Source organism: Ananas comosus, unplaced genomic scaffold, assembly GCF_001540865.1.
Source record: "Ananas comosus cultivar F153 unplaced genomic scaffold, ASM154086v1, whole genome shotgun sequence".
Classification (NCBI taxonomy): domain Eukaryota; kingdom Viridiplantae; phylum Streptophyta; class Magnoliopsida; order Poales; family Bromeliaceae; genus Ananas; species Ananas comosus.
In genome coordinates this window covers 117,668-140,096 of record NW_017891935.1, presented here as the reverse complement: position 1 = coordinate 140,096, position 22,429 = coordinate 117,668, and the positions used below count along the sequence as shown (strand labels likewise).

Below are 22,429 nucleotides of genomic sequence, written 5' to 3'. Positions count from 1 at the left end.
CAAGGCGTGTGTGGAAGCGAGCAGGCAGGAATGAAGGCTGCGAACGAAAGAGATGTGTGGCTGAGGGGAGGAGAGAAAGAAGGCATGCATTGAAATTTTCTTTCTGTCTCCTGTTCGAGAATCTATGATAGGAAGGACAGATAAGGCTAAGGAAGAATGAAAGGAAGTCCATTACTGAGAAGTGGTGATCTCATCTCGTCTTGCTTGCTGGGAGAGAGGAAGCTTCCGGACCACCTTTTCAAGCCTGATAGCGAGCGATCACTCAGCAATGATACCGCCGGCCGGGAATAAGTACCTATCCCTTACGGGAATCGAACCCGTGTCTTCGACATGAAAAGACGATGTCCTAACCACTGGACGAAAGGGACCAAAAAGCAATTCTTCATATAAAAAAGAAAAGAGATTATTCTTTCTATACGAAATTCGACGATTTCGTTTGTGTTCATGTTGGCGATTTATGATGTGAATTCGGCGGGTCGTCTCCCCTTCAATCGGAAGAGAGAACCCTACTTCTATCTCATCCAAAATGAATGTTGCAGTAGCCTCAGACCAGCATGAACATAGCCTGTTCAGAGAATAGTGATCCATTGTCACCTTTCTGATTTTCATTTTCATATACCTGCTTTCTTCCATGTATCCCCGAAGTGTGGGATAGAAATTGTTTAGATAAAAGGATGATTCCCGACCCTATGATCCCAGCTTAGCTAGGTAATCCGCACAGCGATTAGCCTCTCTCCATATATTAGAGACTTTCAAAGCTTCAAGCTGCCCGAGGAGATAGAGTACATGATCTTTGGCCTTCCAAGGACAGGAGTCAGACGAATGCACTTTACTGCTACCTGCGAATCAGCGGCCCTTCTACCATTCCGTCAGATGACAAGTTCTAGGCCTCTACGAACAGCAAGTAGCTCAATGACAAGTATGTCCGCTCGTGGTCTAGCTCTACTGAAAGGTGTCAACCATAAGCTGTAGGACTTTCTCAGAACCACACCAATACCTGCTCCATTATTGGGGAGGGAGCCATCTGTATTCATTTTGTCCCAGCCTTATTCCGAGTGTGCTTTCCTTTACACCTTCAAGCTTGAAGGTTCGAAAGCAGTTCGGTGATTGCAATGTACTCAATCAGGCCCTATCAACTACGCTACCATCTGTCTTCGATTATTCAATTGATAGTTAGAGGGAATTAGAGAGAAAAAGAACTCAACAAAGAAAAGCAAGCATGAGAAAGTATACGATAGCACCATCTCTTCCCACTACGCGCTAAGAAGGAAAAGAAAGGAAAGGACAGACAGCAGGGAAGGAGACTCTTTGAAAGCCTACTACTCTTTGGTCCGCTTGCTTGCTTGCATGGAATGAATGGGCTTGCTGACTGGCTTACCTACTTGAACTAGAAAGCATAAAGCAGAGATGCCATACTCTTCTTTTGTGCACTATGCTTAAGACATAGAATTCGAACTCTGAAAGAAAGACATTGGCTTTCCTCCCAACGACTGGAATGAAAGAGCGAGGGGAAGATCTCTTTATATAAGGAATTCCATCCCTCACAGCTAGGATTGGTACTATATATAAAACAGACTGGCTTGACCGAGCTGATTGGACTTCAACCGTGCACTGTCTTGCCCGGACTGATTCTCCCTTCTATGATGAACTTTCTAACTTCACCTTGGCACAGGCACACTGAAGCGCTAGTTTTCGTAAAAGCATTCCATCTGCCCTGTCCTAATGGCTAAGTAAGAAAGATCTCATTCATATTCTATTCCATCCCTACGAACACTAACGGAATCAAAGTCTTCCCTCTAAAGTGCCCTATAGGATATCCTAGAGCTCATTCTTTAGTATTTTATTCCACATCGAATTCGGTATTTGACTTGAAAGCGGCTTGACTCACTCCCTGGCGTACTACTGGCAGGACTCCATAAGAGGAAGAATTACTACCAGATAGAGGTGATTTTTTAAGGAAAGAATGACTATCTATAAAGAGAAAGGCTTGCACAGAACATCCCGAGGGGAAAGAAAGACGAAAGCCATAAGTCGTGCTAGCAACCGTCCTACTGTCTTGGCTCCTTTGCTTCGCTTGGAACGCTTGCTTCCTTCTTTCCCGAAGCTGATTCACTAGCCTTCTTTATTGGAAGGAAAGGAGTGGACTCGTCGATGAACGGTAGTTTGCCTAGCGTCACTTTGATGAAGGGGAAAGAAGCTGACATCAGACTCATCGTTGAAGGATTCGAATGTACAGACGTACAAAATATGCTATCGGAACTGCTCTATAAGATCTTATACTTTTGGCAAAAAGGTGCGTGGTCAAGATGTCGGACCAATCTATGTCGTATCCTCTTTTCTAGCTTAAAAAGACTGCCCCCGTTTTGGGAGATGTCCCTACCTAGTGCCAAAGTAAAGAAAATGAAAGAAAACTGAATTGAATAAAAGTGTTAGAAAGGCAGATGGGATCTCTATTCAAAATAAATCTGAATATTCTATAGAGTCCTTATTATCGAATTGATGTGTTAAGCTTTGGCTACCAGTCACCTTTCTTCGCTTAATCCGTCCTCATAAGCCCAGTTTTTGGCACCAGGTTTACTTCCTCCTTGAATTCCAAGTAGGAACCTAGCGTTATTCCTCGAAGAGCCATGCCATAGGGGAGGGTCCCCCCATAACCAACCTCTTTCTATTCTGAGCGAGCCAAGAAAAACCCCTGTTTAGGAAGAGGAATGCTGTCCTTGCGAACCAGCTCTCTTGAGGCAGCTAGGTCCCCGTCCCAAAACTTCACTTAGCTGCAGTTAACCGTAGCCTTAAAGCGCGCTCCGAAAGAAGCATATGCATAGATTTCCTTTTCAAGGTGGCTTTGAAGCCTACTTTTTTTTCTGGCTCCACTCCAGAGTGCTTATCTTATTTTCTTCTTCTTTTTCCGTATTTACGAAAGGTATTTTGCTTACTCGTAATATTTTATAAAGAAAAATCCTTAGAAAGATTCTATCATTTCTAATTTACATTAAAAAGAATTTAGAAAAAATTCAGTATTCCATTATGCCGTTCTCGGGCATTACGCCTCTATCGAGGACAAGTTGGAAGGGTAACTAGTTTCCAGCTGAACCGTAGGTAAGGGTATCCAACTCTCCCTCTCCGCGCCATCGGCTAAGATACTTTCCGAACTTGACGAGCCAGAAGGCCCCGGGCCCAGATCTCGATCACCGATTTTAGGTAGGTTAAGTTCCAACCTTTTTCCTAGGACTCCTTTTGAGTTTTAAAAAAAGGGGGTGTGGTATAAAGTTTTCCAAAGTAGCTAGTAGCTAAACCGGATTCAATTGAGTTGCTTTTCGCGTTTGAATGCCGAGAAAGTCTTATCCTTTTAGGGTTAGGAAGTGGCAGGGCAGGCTCAGTACGGTTCGCTCAGTAGACTCGGTATCGATCATATGTAGTCATAAGATACTTCTTCCAGTAGTCATATCGAGAGGATACCTGGGAGGGATAGACAGAAAGCTTTGGATAGCGAATTCTATGGTTCTCAATAAGACGTAATGAAAGACTTTTGAGAATAAGAGAGAAAGAGAATGAGAATAAGAATAGACTTTCCTTTCTTTATATTCTAGAAATTTTCCTTTTTAGAATGAAGAATTCTTTCTAGCTATAGCATTTCAACTCAGTTGGAGTGCCAAGGGTTTCCCATCTAATGGAAGAAAAAAGGCCAATTCGCAGAAAGTTATAGAACTTGTTTCAATGGAGTGGATTTTTCATTTTGAAGGGAAAGTAGGACACGTTACATTCAAGCGGGTGCTGCAGTGAGTTCCTTATTGGAATTGGACCAACCATTGGTTGTTCTCCTTCAGCCATTAGGAGTTATCTTAATCGAGGTGGAGTAGCTTTCGATGTCGTACCAACCTCCCCAGATTCAAAAGAGCCAGTTTGTTGGAGTTGATTTCCTTCCTTCATTGATTTAAGTAATGGAGAGCTAGCCATTTTCAAAACTGAAGTAATCTGAATATGAGGCAAGCCCATCCAAGGGAAAGATGTATTGAAAAGAGATAGCTTATAGCTAATTGACTTTGTATCTATTTGTAGAATACTTTTCGGAAGTATAACCATTACTTTCCCTGCATTTTGAATTGTAGTGGAAGTTGCTGTCCCCTCCATTCCTTATCCTGGCTAGGCATTTTGCCGTTATCCCAGGGTCCCTGAACTGAAAGGAGAAAGGAAGGGAGGTGCATGACCCTATTTCACTACCTATCTTTCTACTCTCTGCCCCCAACTCATGAGAAAAAACTCTCTCTTACTACATTCTGTGCCGGGATGATCTGGCACTCTTCTAATCAATATACTTTAAATATCTATATGAATCTTACTCTTACACACGTGGTCGAGTGTGGACTTGGTTACATACGAGGGTTCCAAGCTAGCAATCCTTCCTTGCCAGGCCTCAATACCCTCAAAAAAGGAAAGCGAAGGGATGCAATTCATTTTCTTGTTTTTTTAGTTTGAGTTCCAATAGCAGTCCTTTTAGGAGGAAGGAGTATTGAATGAGATAAAAGAGGCAAGTGAACGGATTTGCCAAGGCAGCAAAAGTAAGTAAAATGCGCAAGGCGGGAAGCAGTAGTGAAAGCCTAAAAGATCGGATCGAATTGAATGTCGAGAAAATCTAATGGATAAGAAAGCCCTTTCTCTTTACCTCAGGGAAAGCAAGCTTTGGATAGCAGGAACTACTAGATCGGGGACTTACTCATAGCTAGAATTCTTTATCTTTTCGCTAATATTGTTGTTAGAATGAGAAGATAGATCTTTCTCTCCTTTGAGTTTTAGCCAGTAACAGTATAAGGATTTTTCCCAGTAGGAGTTGAATTGAAGTCTCAGAAGTGGGAGTACTTATACTTCCTAGTTGCATTCAATCCAGCTGACGAGGGAAATGCAGCAGTCCTTGGCCAAAAAGGTGACTTCGCCCCTGGTCCACCTTCTAGTATATCTGTCCCAATCCCTTGTTAAAGAAGGTAGTAGGTAAGCAGAAAGATTTGCTCCAGGCTCATAAGAAGGATTTTTTACCCCCGAGTCTTTTACAGCCAGACATTCAGTTGTAGTTGCCTTTGCTGCTTTCCAAAATGGTAGACCTGCCGCACTGAAATGAAGATGAGAAATGCTCCTACAGCTCTCTTATAATAGCGTAGATAAGAAAGTGGCGATCTTTCTTCAAGTGATAGAGAGGCCTATTCTCAATAATGAGCAAGATGATGCAGCTCTAGTTGCTGGAGGCAGAGGACGTGGACGCGGCTGGAATAGATCCGTGGGGTAGCTGATGAATGAGAGAAGTTTTTGTTGAGAAATATTAAATGGGAAAGGAATTCTTCCTATGGAACTAGTGATCGGTCGTACCTGTACTGCAGTAATATGAATAACTCGCTATTCACTCAGTTTCTGGCCAATAATAAGATTATGTAGGAGAGATGGCCGAGTGGTTCAAGGCGTAGCATTGGAACTGCTATGTAGGCTTTTGTTTACCGAGGGTTCGAATCCCTCTCTTTCCGTTTCTGTTAATTCACCAACGTTATCGACCACAATGTATCAAATCAAATAACAATTGAAACCATTATTCCAGCAATAAGACCTTTATTTGATAGAGATTCTCTATTCCTAATTACTTAGGTTATAAAATATGGATAGAGAAAAAAAAAAAAAAAAGAATGTTAGCGGATGCGGAGCTTTTCGGGTCTTTATCGGAGATTGCTGGGTCTGAAGGAATAGAATGAATCGAAAAAAGATGAGTAGGAGTAGGTCTTCTCACGCGCATCCAACCTCGGTATTTTGGTCCTCAAAGCTGTGGTTCTTCTTACTGAGTAGTTGACCCACCACCCTAGCCCTCGTTAAGGTGTCACTGACAAAGTGTTCATTTTACCGTGATTTTCGTCATCAAGCCCATTTTTCTTGCTAAGCTTGAATGAAATTCGGGCATTTGAGCCTTTTACCAAGTTTTTAGGGTCACTCGTAAACTTGAATGGAAATCTTTCATTTTCGCGTTTGACTGTGTTCCAACACCTTCAAGAGGAACGAAGCAAGGTGGGGGTCAATGTCAATTCACAATGCAATACGGGAGAAAGAACCTTCGGGCAGGGAATCTACGGCTGATTCTGAGGAAGCGTCTAGAGACGGTAAGCCAAGCAACGAAGAATCACGGTAGAGAGAGTCTTTTCTTGCCCAAGCTAGCAAGCCACTTGGGAATGGAGCAAAAGAAAGAAAAGCCAGAGCGTAAGGGAAAGCAACTGCTTGGCGTGAAGCTTTCGGATAGAAAGTGATTAAGTGACCCGGAAGCAGCGTCATTCCCATTTGGTTAGCAGCCGTTGGGGAATGAAGTTTTCGGAAGGAAAGTCAGGCCGTTTTTAGAGCTTATTCCGCCGTTGGTGGACAGCTTTTTCTTTTGAGGGAAAAAACGGTATAACAGAAGGAGGCGGGAAGGGACTATCGATCGGATGAGAACTGATTCAGAGTCGGGGTATGGCGCAAAGCCAAGACAGTCGGGAGCCAAGCAACTCCCATGGTCGGTGCGGGAAAGGCAAAAGTAAGGGAGATAAAGTACAAAGATGTTACTAAAGCAAAGAAGAAATCCCCGAGCAAGAGACGAGCGAAAAGGGAAGGTTTACAGGGGGAAAACCAAGGGAAACAGAACTGGCAGGGCTAGGATAACCTAGTTCACAACCTACTGGCCTGGAAGTCATTAGATTCTGATTGGCAGGGCGAAAGGAAGAAAGTCCAACTTCTGGATCTCAAGCAGAAAAGAGTCCTGGCTGAAAAGGATAGTGATATTCAAAAAGCACTGGCTGACAAAAGGGAAAAGGACAGCAACTGGCTCGAAGGTGGAACAAGTGGATGCCCCTCTTTCGCTTATGAGATAGAACTTCCCTTCTTTTGCTTATGGGGTACTCCTTCCTACGCTTGACCTAGAGCCAACTATCCCATTCTCATTGGAAGGAAGTGCTTCCCGCTTGCCTTATGAAAGATTATGACACAGGGACTATCGGCACGAAGTGATTGACCAAATGGAAGAAAAGAAAGCTGTTTCTGGCTTATTCGATACTGCAGTCTTTCCAAAACAGGCTTTCTTGCCTTTTTATGATTGACCCTGCCCTCCTCTAACTGTCTTCACTTACTTATCCTTGAGCGCTTTTTAGGCTTTCTTCGGCGAGAAGATGGACTTCAATTGGATGGCTTTCAATACCCCATATACATGGAACAAAACAGGAAAGAAGCGAAAGAATGTTACAGTACTTGAAAGAAGGGAAGAGTCCTTCTTGCTTACCCTCTCACATGCTTTATCCCTAGCTTGTTACCTAGCACTTTACCCCGCTGGGAAAGCGTTTTCCAGTCTTAGTCAATATGAAAAGCTCGATGGCTAATGAGATTTCTCCCCCGGCTTGATTCTTTGCCTGCCTTGACTGATGGATTGGCCTTGCCAGCTCGTTCATAGTGCTTTCAAGGGAGAAAGGCCCACTGATAGACCTCCAGCTAGCTCGATATTAAGAGTAGCTTTATCACTGCCTTCAAAGACTCAGGTTTGATCACTGGCAAGGAAATCGTTCCAATTCTATAGAGATATGATAAAAAAGAAAGAGGAAAGCGTAAATCAATCTAGTTATCTTAGCTCTATCAGGGAATCTTCTCGTTAGCCCTACCTTGAGTACTATGATCTTTCCTGAGTCCTCCCAGAGACAGCAAGAAAACCGTAGGTAGGGAAGAGGACAAGCTGGAAGAACACCCCCAAGAGAAACTCAAAATCCATCCCCGGGGAAGGAGAAAGCTCACTGATACTGTATTGCTAGAAACTGGCACTGCAACTTCAGGGTTTTACCTTAGGATTGCAATTGGGCTTGCTTACCTTAAGACTGCATGTAAGGAATTAGGACTGGCAGGGCTAAACGACTGTGGAAGGCAGAAGAAGAGAACTAAAACCTCAGGGAAAAGAGAAGCACTGCCAATAGGTATGAACTACTAGTCAACATAGACTCCAGAGACTGAGCTTACCAATTGAACTAGATCGCTTTCCTCTCTATTCATTCGAACTAAGCTTGACTTTCTTTGCTAGCTCACCCTTCACTCAGTGAAGCAGGACAACGATACCTTCACTCATACGAACTCAATTGGAAAGCAGACATAGTCACGAAGGATAGGCATTCGCGGGTGTTCGCTGACGAAAGAAGGAATGTCATTCACGGAAAAGGCGCTTACAAGTGGTAGGTTTACCACCACGCATGGAGGTCTTGATTGGGGTAATCGTGGGGTGTGTCAAGTCGGACAGGGAGGATAAAAAGGCCGTATTTAGGGTCTTGCGCTAAGTTCGAATCAAAGAATGAGGTTAGAATCTAATCTTATCTTATCTATATTTATGTCATTCGCTACGTTAGGAACATCTAGGTAGAAGCATCCATTCCTTTCTATTCTTATGTATATCGTCAGGCTCAATAGTAATGAAAAGCGTAGCAGGTGCCGCTTTGGTTCACCCTCGGTTATCAAAGAAGGAGTGCAGAGAGGTGCAAAGCGACCGTGACAAACAATGATCTGATACATTCTTCTCTATCTATGCCAATTCTAATCAAAGGACGAAGATGCTTCAATTTATAAGGGCAAGGAGTGAAGCCCTTAAATGAAAAATGTGTAACGTGTAACACATGCAATTCAAGCCTTGTCCATACATGTACTGAACATTGCGTACTGAACCATTTCGATTGGATTCTCTATGCGGGTTCAATCATTCGAAAAAGTCCAACACGAGCACAAAACGAGCCAGAGACTAGGTCCCACCGAAGAGAGCAAACAGCCAGTTCTTCACTCATCTTTCTCTCTATTATAAAAAACTCACGGAAGGAACCAGCAGCGAACGAGATTCCTTTTTCCTTTTTTCCAATGAAGCACATACTTGATCCACACTGTAGGGGGAGAAAAAAGTCTTAGATCCAAAGCAACAAGAAAAACGAACTCAATCCCCTGAGATTGAAATCGAACAGAATCCAGGCATCGGAACGAACCTCCGTCTAACAAGCCTAATCAAACCTGTCGCAAAAGAACTTCGATGTACGAGGATCCTATTCTCAAGTCATAAAGGGTCCCTGTCGTCGTCATACGATATGGGGCAAGAATCAAGAATAGAAAATGGAAGTGTTGGATTCCAATCCTCGAGGATTGGAAGTACATATGGAAAAGATAGATTGTCTGAACCTCCCTTAGTAGTAGGAGAAGAGAATGAAGGGCCTATCCTACCTTACGCTATTTGATTGATCTCGGTTGAACGGGATCCATTCATCGTCTTGATCCAACGAACTACCTCTCACCACATTTCACCAATCCAATCATCACGGGCGAAGGAAGCAAAAGCAATCCTTGCAGTCCCGATGAAGGAAGAAAGGGCTACTTTGAAAGGGCTAACTCCAGCACCTCCTCATATACATCAAGTCCCCAAAACGGTGATTTCGACATACACTTCGAAAACGGCTATCCCGAAAAGAAGTCAAACGATCAAAGGCACAGGAACGATGATTGAAACCTTTCATTCCTATCTATTTCTTTTCAACCCGTCTCTCGTCAACCTTCAAGTAGAGAAGAGCAGGTGCGTAACCACATGACATTCAAACCTTGCTTTCTTCATTGAAGTAGACAAGTAAAGGGCGCGTATCCAATTCACGTTATTGGAAATCCCCACGAGCAAAAGACTCATTCTCAAAGGTCGCAAAGCCAAGTTGTTGGAAATCGTCTTCGCCTCCGCCGTCCAAGAATGCATTACCATGTGTCGGCATAGCAGGTGCATGACCCTAATCTTTTAGGAAAGGAGGGGAAAAGTGAAATGTTCCTCCGGGAGCGAGGGCGAAGCATAGACTGTCATCCAAGACTATCTCACCTTTCAAAGAGCAAGAGTAGTCAAAAAATGAAGTGCTTTAGGTGGATATACTCTTCCTTTAGTGGTTTCCACTCTAACCAGTTCGTGTGGATGTGGATCCATAGAAAACAAGCTCATGTCTGAAAGCATTCGTATAACAGAAAGAAAAAGAAGAGAGAAAAAGAGAAAAGGGAAAAATGCAATCCATCAGCTAGTTAAAAAAGAGGGACGGGGCGAGGCATAACAAGATCCTAAACGAGTGAATCTTCGTCCCCACGAAGAAGGCAAAGACTCGCACAATCTCCTTTGTCCAAATGAGCTCGAGATGTGCAGCGTCGTGTGAAGCGGGATGATGAGCACCTTTAGAAAGAACAGAGCGCGGTGCGAGACAGAAAGCGAAACAAAGTGCTACCTTCATCCAACGAACCATGGGATTGAATAAAGCATGACCCGGATGCGAGCCACGCAAGACAGGGAGGGATGTGACGCACACTTGATTTCGAACTTTCATTCGTCTTGGATGCGGTTGGTTAAGTTGAAACTCATATCCTAAAGGAATCAGACATCCTTTTTTTTACTATTTCACCCTGATAAGAGAAGGAGTATAGTATGAAAGACGGGAGGGTCTTCCTATTCTATTGGCCCGAGAGCATTGGTGACCATATATACAATACATAAAGATCTGTCTCTGGAGCTTAGGATGGCGCCTAATCTGATGCTGTTGGAGAATCTGCTATCAATGAATCTCCTACCTTTCGCATCTTCTGCTGTTGACTCAGCTACTCTGTATCTTGATTCATTTCCCGCTGCTGAATATCCTATTTTCGCTTGATTGTCTTTTCCCACTGAAGAATCGGATGTCTAAGGATCTACCTAAAAGTGCCAGGAAAAGGGATCTACTCAAATGAAAGTCATTCTTTGACTAAGTCAGTGGTGGAGCGAACCCAGTCTCCTTACCACCTTCTTTCGTTTCATCGAAGGATGTTGTCCTTTCGGGCTTAGGTCCCACAGGAGACCGATGATGAAGCTCTACAGAAATTCCCGCATCACCCGATTGAGTGGTATCCTCGGCAACAGCCAAGCCAATGTTGTTGAAGGGCTGCCCGCTGATTGGAGGGCTGGGCAAAGCTCAAGCTCTGAAAGACTCGAAATTGTCTCCTGCTAATCTTCATTCGAGGCAAGGATTGATATTGATTCTTCTTAAAGGAAGCTTTTTTCCGGCTCTTGGCAGTGAACGAAATGTCATATAAGAGAAGAGCAGGTCCGACTCCGACTCTTCCACTCTAAGCTTATTACTAGGCCAACTTTCCTAGTTCTCCCGACTCTGATAGAAAGAAGTAGGTCGAGCTTTTCAGCCCTTACGTTAAGGGAAGCTTTTCCGTTTTTGTTGTTAAGCTAATCTATTGAAAGAAAATCCGGTGCCAATTCGGTAGCAACTACTATCGAACGAACAGAGAACAGGTTCAAGCCTGAAAAGCAAGGGAACTGATCTAGGCTTGCTCCTCGCCTGGATTCTCTTCTATAAACTGACTATTATGCTCCCCCTCTCCGGTCTGGGATTAGACCTCGTCGACTCTGATAGCGGTGGGTCTTCGCCCTCATCTTGTGGCAGGTTCACCGTTATTCTCTTGCAGCAGGAGAACATTCTGACTTGAAAGCAAAGTCAAGACTAGTGACCGTTGGCTATTCTCTTAGACTGAGATTGGATCCCTATCCCTACTCTTAAACTGGTCAAGCTTTTCTCATTTTTCGGTTTAGCATATCGAAGACGATCTGCAACATAGGGACTCGGTACTTGAATCATCTTTCACTCATCCAGTCTGGGTCCACTTTCTCATTTCACGTCGATTTTGTCCAAAACAAGACAAGTTTTTTATTTTACTTCTTTCTGGTGACAGTCGAGATTGACAAACTTCAATCAAAGGAAGCGAAAACGACATACTATCGTGTCATTCAATACGTCCATTTCCAGGCCGGGAACTCAAATGACCCTTTTTAGGTCATATATATATATATATATAAAACTGCGGTATCCTATCGAAGGTATCCTTTATAGTATACCAGTTTCACCCCCCGAGTAAGCGGTAGCAGGCTATTCGATGGCAAACTCCACTATTCGACACAAGATGATTTTAGGTAGGGGAAGAGCATCCGGTTGAGCAACATCCGTTTGATCATCGATAGCAGGAGCCTCTTTTTCTTATAGGTAGCAAAGCCTTCCACCCCTGGGGGTAAAGAAAGATTGAGTCAGTGTCAGGTCTTGAAGCCTTGAAGCTTAGACTTTTGGCAGTGAAAGAATGGAAATGTCATATATGGATTTCCCAGCTCAACACAGAGCAAGGGGGAAGATTAGAAAGTAGCATCCATTCATGGAATCAGGATTGGGTACTTCTTCAGGGAGGGTAGTGGTGATGATTTGCCTAATCATACTCTATTAGGTCTGATTTGGTGTGATACCAATCGGTCTAACTCAGCTTATCCGATGAAGAGACAGGCCTATCTATCAATTGTTCTCTTCCGCGGCATCCAAATTGCCAGATTACTTCGACGATAGCGAAAGAAAGGAATTTCATTTTCAATCAGTTATCCCCTACCCTCCGCTCCGATAGAGGCTTAATGGGAACCTACTTATTGAAAGCTTTTGCCCAAGCCCTCAGAGAAAGATCAGTGCCGTCGTTCTCTGATAGATATAGAACAACGTGTAAAGCCTTTCATCAAGCCTTTCAGGGAAAGAAAGACTAGTTAACGAAAGCCAAGACCGGTGAAAAAAAAACTCTACAATAGACGAAATGAAGATTCATCAAGTCATCTTGGCCAGACGTCTTCAAACAAGTATTCAATTCATTTAGAACTGGCTGAAGGCCGGGAAAACATAAAAAGCTTTCAAAGGAGGCTTACAGCTTATAGAACTAGCGCTTTCTGTCTATCCCGCTGCCCTCTCCGGGAAAGATCGATAGGCCCTGCCAGGCTTCCCCTCAATGTAAAGAAAGGTACTTTGCTTTTTTACTGGCTCACCAGAGATCAGTTATGAAGAAGGCCCATCAGGGACAAGGACGACTAGAAGACTGCAGAGCCAGAGACTGCTGGACTGGCTTGACAATTCATTTGGTTTTTTGACTGGCTCTTACGAGACAAAGAGTAAGGACTTCTCTATCTCACTTTTCCCTAGAAATGCATGACTCGAAACTTCCATTTTGAGTGGAACTCTAATTGGTTGGCAAGCAACTCCCAAGGAAAGATCTTTTTTTTTTTTTTTTTTCTAGTGAAGGTAAAACCAACTGCAATTTCCACTCAAACTCAAACCGTAGAAAAAGAAAGTCTTCATTCGAACAATGCAGGTAGCTAGATAACAGAGTAGATCTCGCCCTTCTTAGGCCGGCAACCGGGGTTGAAGCAACTTGCTACTTCTATTGTAGAACAAAGGAGAGTGCGGATATGCTTAACACAGGCGTCTTGTATTCTGGAATTGAATTTCTGACTTAGGTTCTTCTCCAACCAAGGGGAGTTCTTAGGCCTAGGGCTCTTGCTTTTTCAGCCGATTTTCTGGAATCTCAAGTTGCTGCAAGCCTTGATGAAGGTTACTCCGACCTCTCTTGCCGGCTAGTACCGACCCGGCTAGCATAGGCGAAATATTACGGGCCGAATAGAAAGAGGAAATCAAAGGCCTTGTTTGAGAAGGAGAACAGGTAACTAGAGAAAAAAAAAAAAAAAAGAATAGGCTCCCCCTGGACTCTATGACGCAGGACTTCTTTAGTTGCCTCACAACATTTGAATTTCTCTGACATTCCACGTTTCCGAAACGGATCCAATTAAATATTTCACATTTTCAATGATTATCTCTATTTTAGGTATTCGGGGAATCCTCCTTAATAGACGAAATATTCCTATTATGTCAATGCCAATTGAATCAATGTTATTAGCTGTCAATTCGAACTTTTTGGTATTTTCCGTTTCTTTGGATGATATGATGGGTCAATCATTTGCTTCATTAGTTCCAACAGTGGCAGCTGCGGAATCTGCTATTGGATCAGCCATTTTCGTTATTACTTTTCGAGTCCGAGGGACTATTGCTGTCGAATCTATAAATTGCATTCAAGGTTAAACAACACTACTGGAGAGTTACAAAATACTAAGTTCTGTTCTCTTTTCGTTCTCTTCTTTCTTTTCTTTTTATTTTTGGACTTGGCCGCCGGGTGTCCTACACAACTTCCCGTTCCGTTGCGGAAAGATAGATACGGCTTTCCCAATGAGATTGAGTTCAACGGATATGCAGGATAGAAATATGCTATTTGCTGCTATTCCATCTATTTGTGCATCAAGTCCGAAGAAGATCTCAATCTATAATGAAGAAATGATAGTAGCTCGTTGTTTTATAGGCTTTCTCATATTCAGTCGGAAGAGTTTAGGTAAGACTTTCAAAGAAATTCTCGACGGGAGAATCGAGTCTATTCAGGAAGAATCGCAGCAATTCTCCAATCCTAACGAAGTCATTCCTCCGGAATCCAATGAACAACAACGATTACTTAGGATCAGCTTGCGAATTTGCGGCACCGTAGTAGAATCATTACCAACGGCACGCTGTGCGCCTAAGTGCGAAAAGACAGTGAAAGCTTTGTTATGCCGAAACCTAAATGTCAAGTCAGCAACACTTCACAATGCCACTTCTTCCCGTCGCATCCGCCTTCAGGACGATATAGTCACAGGTTTTCACTTCTCAGTGAGTGAAAGATTTGTACCCTCGTTCAAAGCTTCTATCGTAGAACTAATTCGAGAGGGCTTGGTAGTCTTAAGAAAGGTGAGGGTGGGGGGTTCTATTTTATAAGAATAAGGAAGAGGAATATAATCACATTCATGTGTTCATGCTAACAGAAGAGCGGATCCAATACACATCAGACTGATTTCTCAGGAAATTCCTCAAGTACTTGAGGAATTTGGGGATGTCATGCCCCACGAGTTAGTTGCCCAAGCGCTCCAACGGAGGGCAGTCTACCACAAGATCGAGTTTGAGCCTCGTGTCTTATGTATCTTTTTGCGTGCGCCGATTCGTCGAAAATGAAAGGAAAAACTGGTTTGATGTTTTTAAGGAGAATATCATGAAAGCCTCTTTATTTCTGCTCGCCGTCGTATTACTGATTCTCTTTTATCGACTTATTTCAAATAAGTTAGGAAGAGCAGAGGAAGAAAGAACTCCAACTCGTCATAGAATGAGGCCATGTTCACACTCTTTCCTTTCTCCTTGTCATGGCGAGGTAGGAGGTCCTTATCAATGCAAGTGGAATAAGCCCCTGAGTGATGGGGCTTTTGATCTGCAAACACATCTCTTGCATGGGTTGATGAACTCTAATGGGGTTGGTCATCTGCTCTGTATCAATGGAATTGAAGGCCGGTCTAAGTATCCATGTGGTAGAGAAATAATGGATCTTTGGGATCGTATCTGCACGAATCTTCATGCACGGTAACAAAAAGTTCAGAATTTATAGGCAACCAAAAAGGTTTACCAATCATCAATGATCTGACTTTCTTGGGTTTTTGTTCTTTTAAGAGTACAATTAGAGTGGAGGATGTATCCTATAAGCGGTCGATGGATCCCCGTTTGCTCCATGGAGTTACGTATGGGTACCCCTGGTTTGGTAGATGGGGGTACAGATTCTGCTATGGAAGCTTTGGAGTGACTAAGCAAAATTCTGAAAGAGCAATCGATATTCTCAGCGAACTCTAACTCGATAAGATCATCAAAGATTTTGCTCATACGAAGCAATACAGAGATGTCAAGCAGATAATGAATTCTTACAGAGATTTGAGTGAAACTCAGTTGATCACAATAAGAGATCTTCTCAGATTCAGTCTGACTCTCAAGTCTCAAGCCCCACCGCAGAGGAAGTCAGCCACTGCTGCCACTGTATCGTCGTCTTCTTCGAAGTCATTGAAGAGAACAGCCCTTCAAAACAAGCCAATAGTGAAGGAAAGACCTGTAAAGTACAAAAGATTTGCTACTGTAGCCGCCAATTTTGATAGCCGATGGTCTGTGATAAGACTGGAATATGCGGCAAAGGCAAATGTGATTGTTAATGCATTGAAAAAAAAAGAAAGAAAAAAGTTTAGCCACAGTGGGATGACTAGGCAGGAAGCTAGAGATGCAGCTCGCCTGCACATTGGCGATACGTGTTTGCTGGATTATGTGCTTAAATCCATGAACAATGTAATTGTTGGAGCTTACATTGTCCGTCGTGCTGTGAACCCGGGTTTGAGAATACTCAATCAAGGAGCTTGGGAATGGTGTGAAGGTTGATGAGCCGGAACCAGAAATAGTTTCCGATAAATCACTACCCACACCAGCAATATTGCCTGGGGCTGATGCTTACAGTGATGTGTCCTACTTTTATACAAATGTTCTATGGGGCTACCCCGAACCGGATCTCGATTCTGTTAAACAAATCGCAAAGACAGAATTCTTCGGTACGGTCGGAATTTTTATGTGAATGAAGACGAAATAAATATGATTATTGAACGAAAAAGAAAAAATAATAAGAAGAATGTCTCAATTAGATCCAAATCCGTTCTGGGATCAGCACAGAAATCGATTGATACCTAACTCAATTTTCACTCCAGCAGGAAATGAAGAAAAGGGAGCCCTTTCAAACATACTCTTTGCGATTCAATCTATCTCTTATGTAAGACTTAATGAAGGATGCCTCAGTCGGAGGAGAGAGACTGACTAAGTCGATTCTAAGAAGCAAGAAGGCACTCCTAAGCGCAGAAGGCAGTGAGCCGCCTTGATTCATTCTTCTTCCCAGACCGGAGAATAGAAATTCATTATGTTGATTCACCTTTTTCAGAGCACAGGGCAGATGGGGAAGAATAGCTATCTTTCGCATCCGGTAGTTGGTCCATTTCTTCGTATCCCATATGGTGTGACAAACCATCGCTCGAACCTGTATTGGTCGTCAGTCCGTCGATAGCAGTCCCCTTTTTCCTTCTCTTAGTATAGTATGGAGCCACTTCGGTATAGCGTAGCGTGTCTCTCTTGCTTTCGAGCGTCCGCACGCCCTTGGAGACGGGATGGGATCTTATCCTTACCGGCGCCTGTAAGGGCACCCAACCACAGCCTTATTTTGCTTTCAAGTCCGATCCGTTGGAGGTGGCCTCGTACTGGACAACTCGTTGCGAACCCGTTCTGGTAGGGATCGTTGCTTCTGCGGAAGTGTAGCATCACCTGGGATTCTCCCCCGCCAGGCACGGATGATCATTGATGGGCAAGTGGTTTAGGCTAAAGAGCCAACAGACTTCCCGGCCCTTGACCCGATGCAACCTTTATCCGCAGCAACCGCAAGCTTTCTGTGATCATTATATGAAATGACTAGTTGACTGACGCAGGATTAGCTCCTCAATCCTGTGGAGTGAGCCGAGTGCTTCCCTTGACAGAAGCACGAGCCTCACGTTCCTCAATGTAGCCTAGTTCTCTCTGTATCTTTAAGCTGGTTGACTGAAGCAGGAAGCTGTCCGTTCGGTCTTTCTTGTCCCTGGGAAGTGAGGTGAACCTCCCTAAGAGGAGCACGAACCGAACGCCTTCAATCGTACTGTTGCTTGTCTGTGAGGCTTCGCCGACTGAGAACATAGCCTCCCCGGCGATTTAGGGGTTTAGTTGATTTCTATCTCCCTCTCTCTATGTGTGCGGTGTCTGTTCCGTCACGAGGAAGACTGAACATGAAAACACCTGACTCTCGAATTCCTAGACGGCTACTCTAAGACATAAGATGGAATGCTTGATAAGCACCGCTTACAACTGATGATGGAGGGCTATCACTCCTCTCAGGCAGAGAGAGAACGCACGGGCAGAACAGAAAAAGCACCGGGAACAACGACTGAAAGAGATAGATGCTACAAAGAAGAGAACTATCAAAACACAGAAAGATCTCTCTGGAAAGCTCAATCAAAAATTTCTACAAACAATGTGATATCCATTGAGATTGGCGCTTTGTCAATTCGATGAAATTCATAATTCAGTTTCGGGGCCTATCTTTCTGAGTCAATGTCAATATAAGGCTGGCCTGTACCATACCAACTGCCCCAAGTCTTCAATAGATCTCGTTCATTCAATTTGCAGTTGACCCATGATGGGAAATGAGGATTGGCTTGGTCTTCAGTCAGTGAATAATTGGTTCGCAAAACTTCTTTCTTACTTAAGAAACTCTCCCTATAGGCGCCTCACTCTATATCGCCTGAGGGCTGACTGGGAAAGAGCTTCGAAAGGTGACTGATGGGATGGGAGCTTTCGGCCATAACCCGCTCAGTGATGGCAAGTCGTTATCAAGAATGCTCGGTGATGGAAAGCCTTCCTCTAGCCCGGGGCGTGCGAGCTGTCGGCCTACAGGGAAAAATCAGTCCATCTGAGAGATGCGTACGAGAGGGGGCTACCTTGAGTGACCGAAGTGCGCTAGCCGGCTAACTTCTTTCCGCTGGTTGTCCAATAGTATGCTCCATGCCCTGGACCAGTGGGCTGTACGAGTCAGAGTCTGTCCCGCCTATCCCCTTTTTCCCACTAAGGCTCCACGAACAAATGGGACACGCTATTCAATGAGGTCGAAGAGGGATGTGGGGATCCAAACTATACAGGAGCTACAAAGGTGGCTGGCCACAACCTAAAGATCGGCCCGGCGACAGACATGAAAGCACACGTCTATAGATAGGAGACCAAAAACGGAGCTCATTTCCACTCTCGCCATGATGAAAGTGCAACTGACATTACCGTCGCAGCAACTCAGGTATACGGCTGCCTGGATTCGAGTGACCCGGCCCTCGAACTGAACTTCATGGAATAGTGATCTCGAGAATGCCATCCGAGAGCGCTTTACACGAAAGTGAGCCAGTGTACCAAGTCCTTTCAATTAGCCAGTCTTGGTAGGCCTATGCTAAGGCCCAAACGGCAAGCATATCACTTTCACTCAAAAGGCAAGCCGGGCTGGGAATCAGTCCCGGAAAAAGATGAGTTTGAAGGGCCGCGAACCTTGTACGAGTGATCGGCATGCCTCAGTTCCCTCTCTTCTTGAAGAGCTATTTACCTCTGCTTGGTAAGGTGTAGAGCCCCTCATCCAATCCATTTCCCACAGAAGTGCACTCTCGTTAACAACTGCCATCTGAACCACCTTTCTTTCCCGTCTTGAATCTCTATCTGTTGATTGGAAAAGTGAGTCATCGAGTCGATCGGTGAGTGAGCTGCCGGTGGCTCGCCATCTTATGCTTTCTATTATGCTCTCCCGCTTATGAATCCGCTGCTTACTATGACTGACTATGAATTATGAATCACTGGATGAAGGAATGAAAAGCATTCTAAGATCTCACTACCTGTTACTCCTTATTCTCTTTCTTTTCCTTTTCTTCATTATCCGTTCTGATGAATCAAAAAGTAGTGATTTTCCATACGCAATTCAAAATGCCAATCTCTTAGGGAAATGGACTGGAAGCGGTTTCTACAAATTGTCAATTCCAATCCGACCACTTATTAGATCCATTTTAGTTTAGTGAAATTGCACCCGGGTGGCTTCACTTTTGATCATGACGAATGTCTCTCCTCCGAGGGAAAAGTCGTTTGACTCAAATCACTGCTATATGAGATCCACTTTTACAATGAAATCCGACCGAAAACTATATTAGAAAATGGATTGGATGCCAAAAAAACGGGGTTGCTCAATTGATTCAACAGCGGGATCAGCATAAACAGATCCAAGTGTGGGGATGCTTCATAAACAGGATCAAGTTCTTTCCAATTCACATATCACATATATAAGCTCCACCATCGATGACGCTTTCCCTTCGAGCCTAAGGTAACGAGTACTCTTTTATGCCATGCACAAAAAAGGTTTAGTCACTTTCACCGAGGGTGCAAAAGACTAAAGGAAAGGGTACGTGTTGCAGACGAGAGTTGTTTCCACCATAGCTGCGTAAGACTTAGAAGAAGAAGGATTTTGCATAAGTCAAAGTGGCCAGATTGGCCATGGTTGGCCAGAAAAACCAGCCAAGGAAGGAGCATTCTACCTATCAAAGCCACTCCGGCCCCTTTCTATTCCCCGTACGAATGATTGATTGAACGATGAACCCGGACGACTGGGAGAGAGGCGCATCTGTCTGAATGATGAACGAGTAGCGGGCACTCCGTGCTTCATTTCGTCGAATTCGAAATCTATCTATCAAGATAGAATGAGTCAATGCGCATTCCCTGGTAAGATGTTTGTACATTTTCTCTTTCCATCGGCCGGACGTTTTTTGTCTCGACTGATTGAATCGAGGGGGACTGGCTGAATATTGGGGACACGGGAGGAAAAGAAAAGCAAATATCGCGTTTAGGGTAAAAAAAAGTGGAATGGAAGGCTACGTCGCCTGTCTCTGGTTGTCGAGTTGGGTTCTCCATCCCAGTGAGAAAGAAGCACTTCTTGCATCTTCTGGGAAAAGGAACCTTGATTTCACTATTCCCGTGCCCATCCGGCTCACTCGGCCGGCAAATATGCACTTTCTATCCAAGGGAGGAGGCTCTCTCAAACTCCATGCAAATCAGTTCTTGCCGGACACAATAGACATACCTGCTCAGTCACAACATAAGGAACCCCCAATGTTCCTCAAAGCCTACCCGACCTGACAGCTTTAGTTGAATGATCTGATCCCGAAGCTAGCTTTCTACTTGAATTGCTATGACTGGCCAACTAATTCAACTGCTGGCAGACTCAGAACGTAAACTGGTCTGACTAATGCTTTCCTTACAGCTAGCTGGTCTATGAAAAGCGAATCTTCCTTCTCTTCTTGTTGAACTAGATAGAGATTCTTAGATGAGTGTTCGTTGTGCCCTGCCTGCTTCACTTGTTCTACCCGACCAGACCTCGTCTTTCAAATGCTTATTTGAAGCAGAATGACCTCTGTCATTTCCTTATTACTCTGGTAGGTGAATGAAGGAGGCTGAAACCCACTGTTCCAAATAAGTATGCTCGCTCTCACATGATCGGACTACCTATCTTTCTGCTTCAAATCTGTATTCATAGCTTTTTTCCAACTACCGGGACTACTCATTTCCAGCACAAAGCTCTCCTATGAATATGCTACTGCTCTGACTTTCTACCTGAATCCGAGCATTGAAGCAAGCTCTTTGTCGCACCATAACCGAGTCTCTCCTTGCAGCTCTGACCAATCCACCCGTCATTGCAAATAACTGCTCCTTACTCCTTGACTGTATGGCCACTTTTGCTTGATGTCTGGCTCACCGGATCTGGTACATGAAAAAGCCATTCCTTTTCGCTTTCCTTCAACCACCCAGTAACCTTTTTTACTGGAAGAGTCAAGCGAGAGCAATTAGTTTAGAAGGAAGAGGAAGACAAGGGTCGTCCTCATTTCACTCTTTTTGCTCCTGCGAGACAGGACTCAACTACTTTTTACGATTGACAGGGTAGCTCGGCTGGCTCATTCACTGGAAAAGTGGACAGGCTGAGTCTTGATCTGTTCTCATACTAACGGCTAGGAAGGTGACAAAGGTTGGAAAGAAAGTGATCGTAATTCACTTTTAAGACTCATCAGTCTTTCTACACTGATCCAGCCCTTTTTCACTCTGCCTCAACTAGACTGGGTTGGTACCACTCTTCTTTTGCTTACTTCCTTTGGCTCGTCTGACTGTTGACGGAAAGCCTACTTCGGTAAGCTTGACCACCACTTCTTTTGAGAAAGGGAAGAGTCGGACTCTGCGGTAAATAGCCCAAACATACCTTGAGAGGTGATTTCTGAGTGGAACTGTGAATCGCCCGATTGAATGCAGCTATGGCGGAGGTGGGTCGGCTTATGTGTTGAAGGCGGTCCCATGGAATGAGAGTGAAAGCGTCAGCAGTCACCGGTACGTTGCTTTGCAAGAGGAGTTTACTTATGAGGGTATAAGGCAACCGTGGTCGATTTCCCACCAAAAGCAAAGAGGAGTGTCGCTCTGACTTCTGCCAGCAAGCTCGATGCTAAAGACCGGGCGATGGGCTTCCCTCTAAGAGGAGGGTCCACACGTTTTAGTTCTGAATTTCGTTTTTTTTTTGCACATTTGGTGTCTTCCTCGCCGGCTTGCCACTCAGCGAGGCCAGTTGGTTTTACTGGTAGGGTGGACCATTTCCTACCCCGGCCTGTAGTCTGGTGTCCATTTTTCAATAACAGTTTGAACCTGGCACCGTCCTTTTCGAGAAGATCCCAACATAAGGGCCAGTGCATCTCTTCAATTGGTACTTTTTGATGTATGTTGGTTGATATCTTTCCCTTTTTCATACATACGATGGTTGGCCGCTGCGCAGATCCCTGAATTAGCTCTCTCCTCCTTAGTTGTCGGATCTAGTAGTAGGTCTACCCTTCCTCCAGACCGATTTCTTTAGTTTTTTATTCTTGGCCGCTGGAAAACCTTTCGATCACTTCCAGGTTGGTAACTGGTCCATCTCTCGTACCAATGGCTCCTTTTGGCGCCTCACTTAAACACCGAGTTTCCTCAAAAACAAACATCTTGTAATTGTTGTACCACTAATCTTTAGTTGTTCTGATTACGGTAAACCAACCGGCACAATAACTGAGCTAAATCTGCCTAAA

General features: G+C 44.1%; 1 protein-coding gene and 2 non-coding genes across 3 annotated transcripts; 2 read left to right on the top strand and 1 right to left on the bottom strand.

Moving 5' to 3' along the window:
• Nucleotides 1-296: 296 nt before the first annotated feature.
• Nucleotides 297-368, bottom strand: TRNAE-UUC. The gene has a single exon. It is a non-coding gene; the product is annotated as a tRNA-Glu (tRNA).
• Nucleotides 369-5,420: 5,052 nt separating this feature from the next.
• Nucleotides 5,421-5,507, top strand: TRNAS-GGA. The gene has a single exon. It is a non-coding gene; the product is annotated as a tRNA-Ser (tRNA).
• A 9,352-nt stretch (nt 5,508-14,859) lies between these two features.
• LOC109705224 (PHD finger protein MALE MEIOCYTE DEATH 1-like) lies at nt 14,860-17,785 on the top strand. The gene is given in 2 exon segments (XM_020225966.1): nt 14,860-15,296; nt 15,386-17,785. Coding segments are annotated over 2 exon segments (996 nt in total). The 5' UTR covers nt 14,860-15,045; the 3' UTR covers nt 16,131-17,785.
• The last annotated feature ends 4,644 nt before the right edge of the window (nt 17,786-22,429 follow it).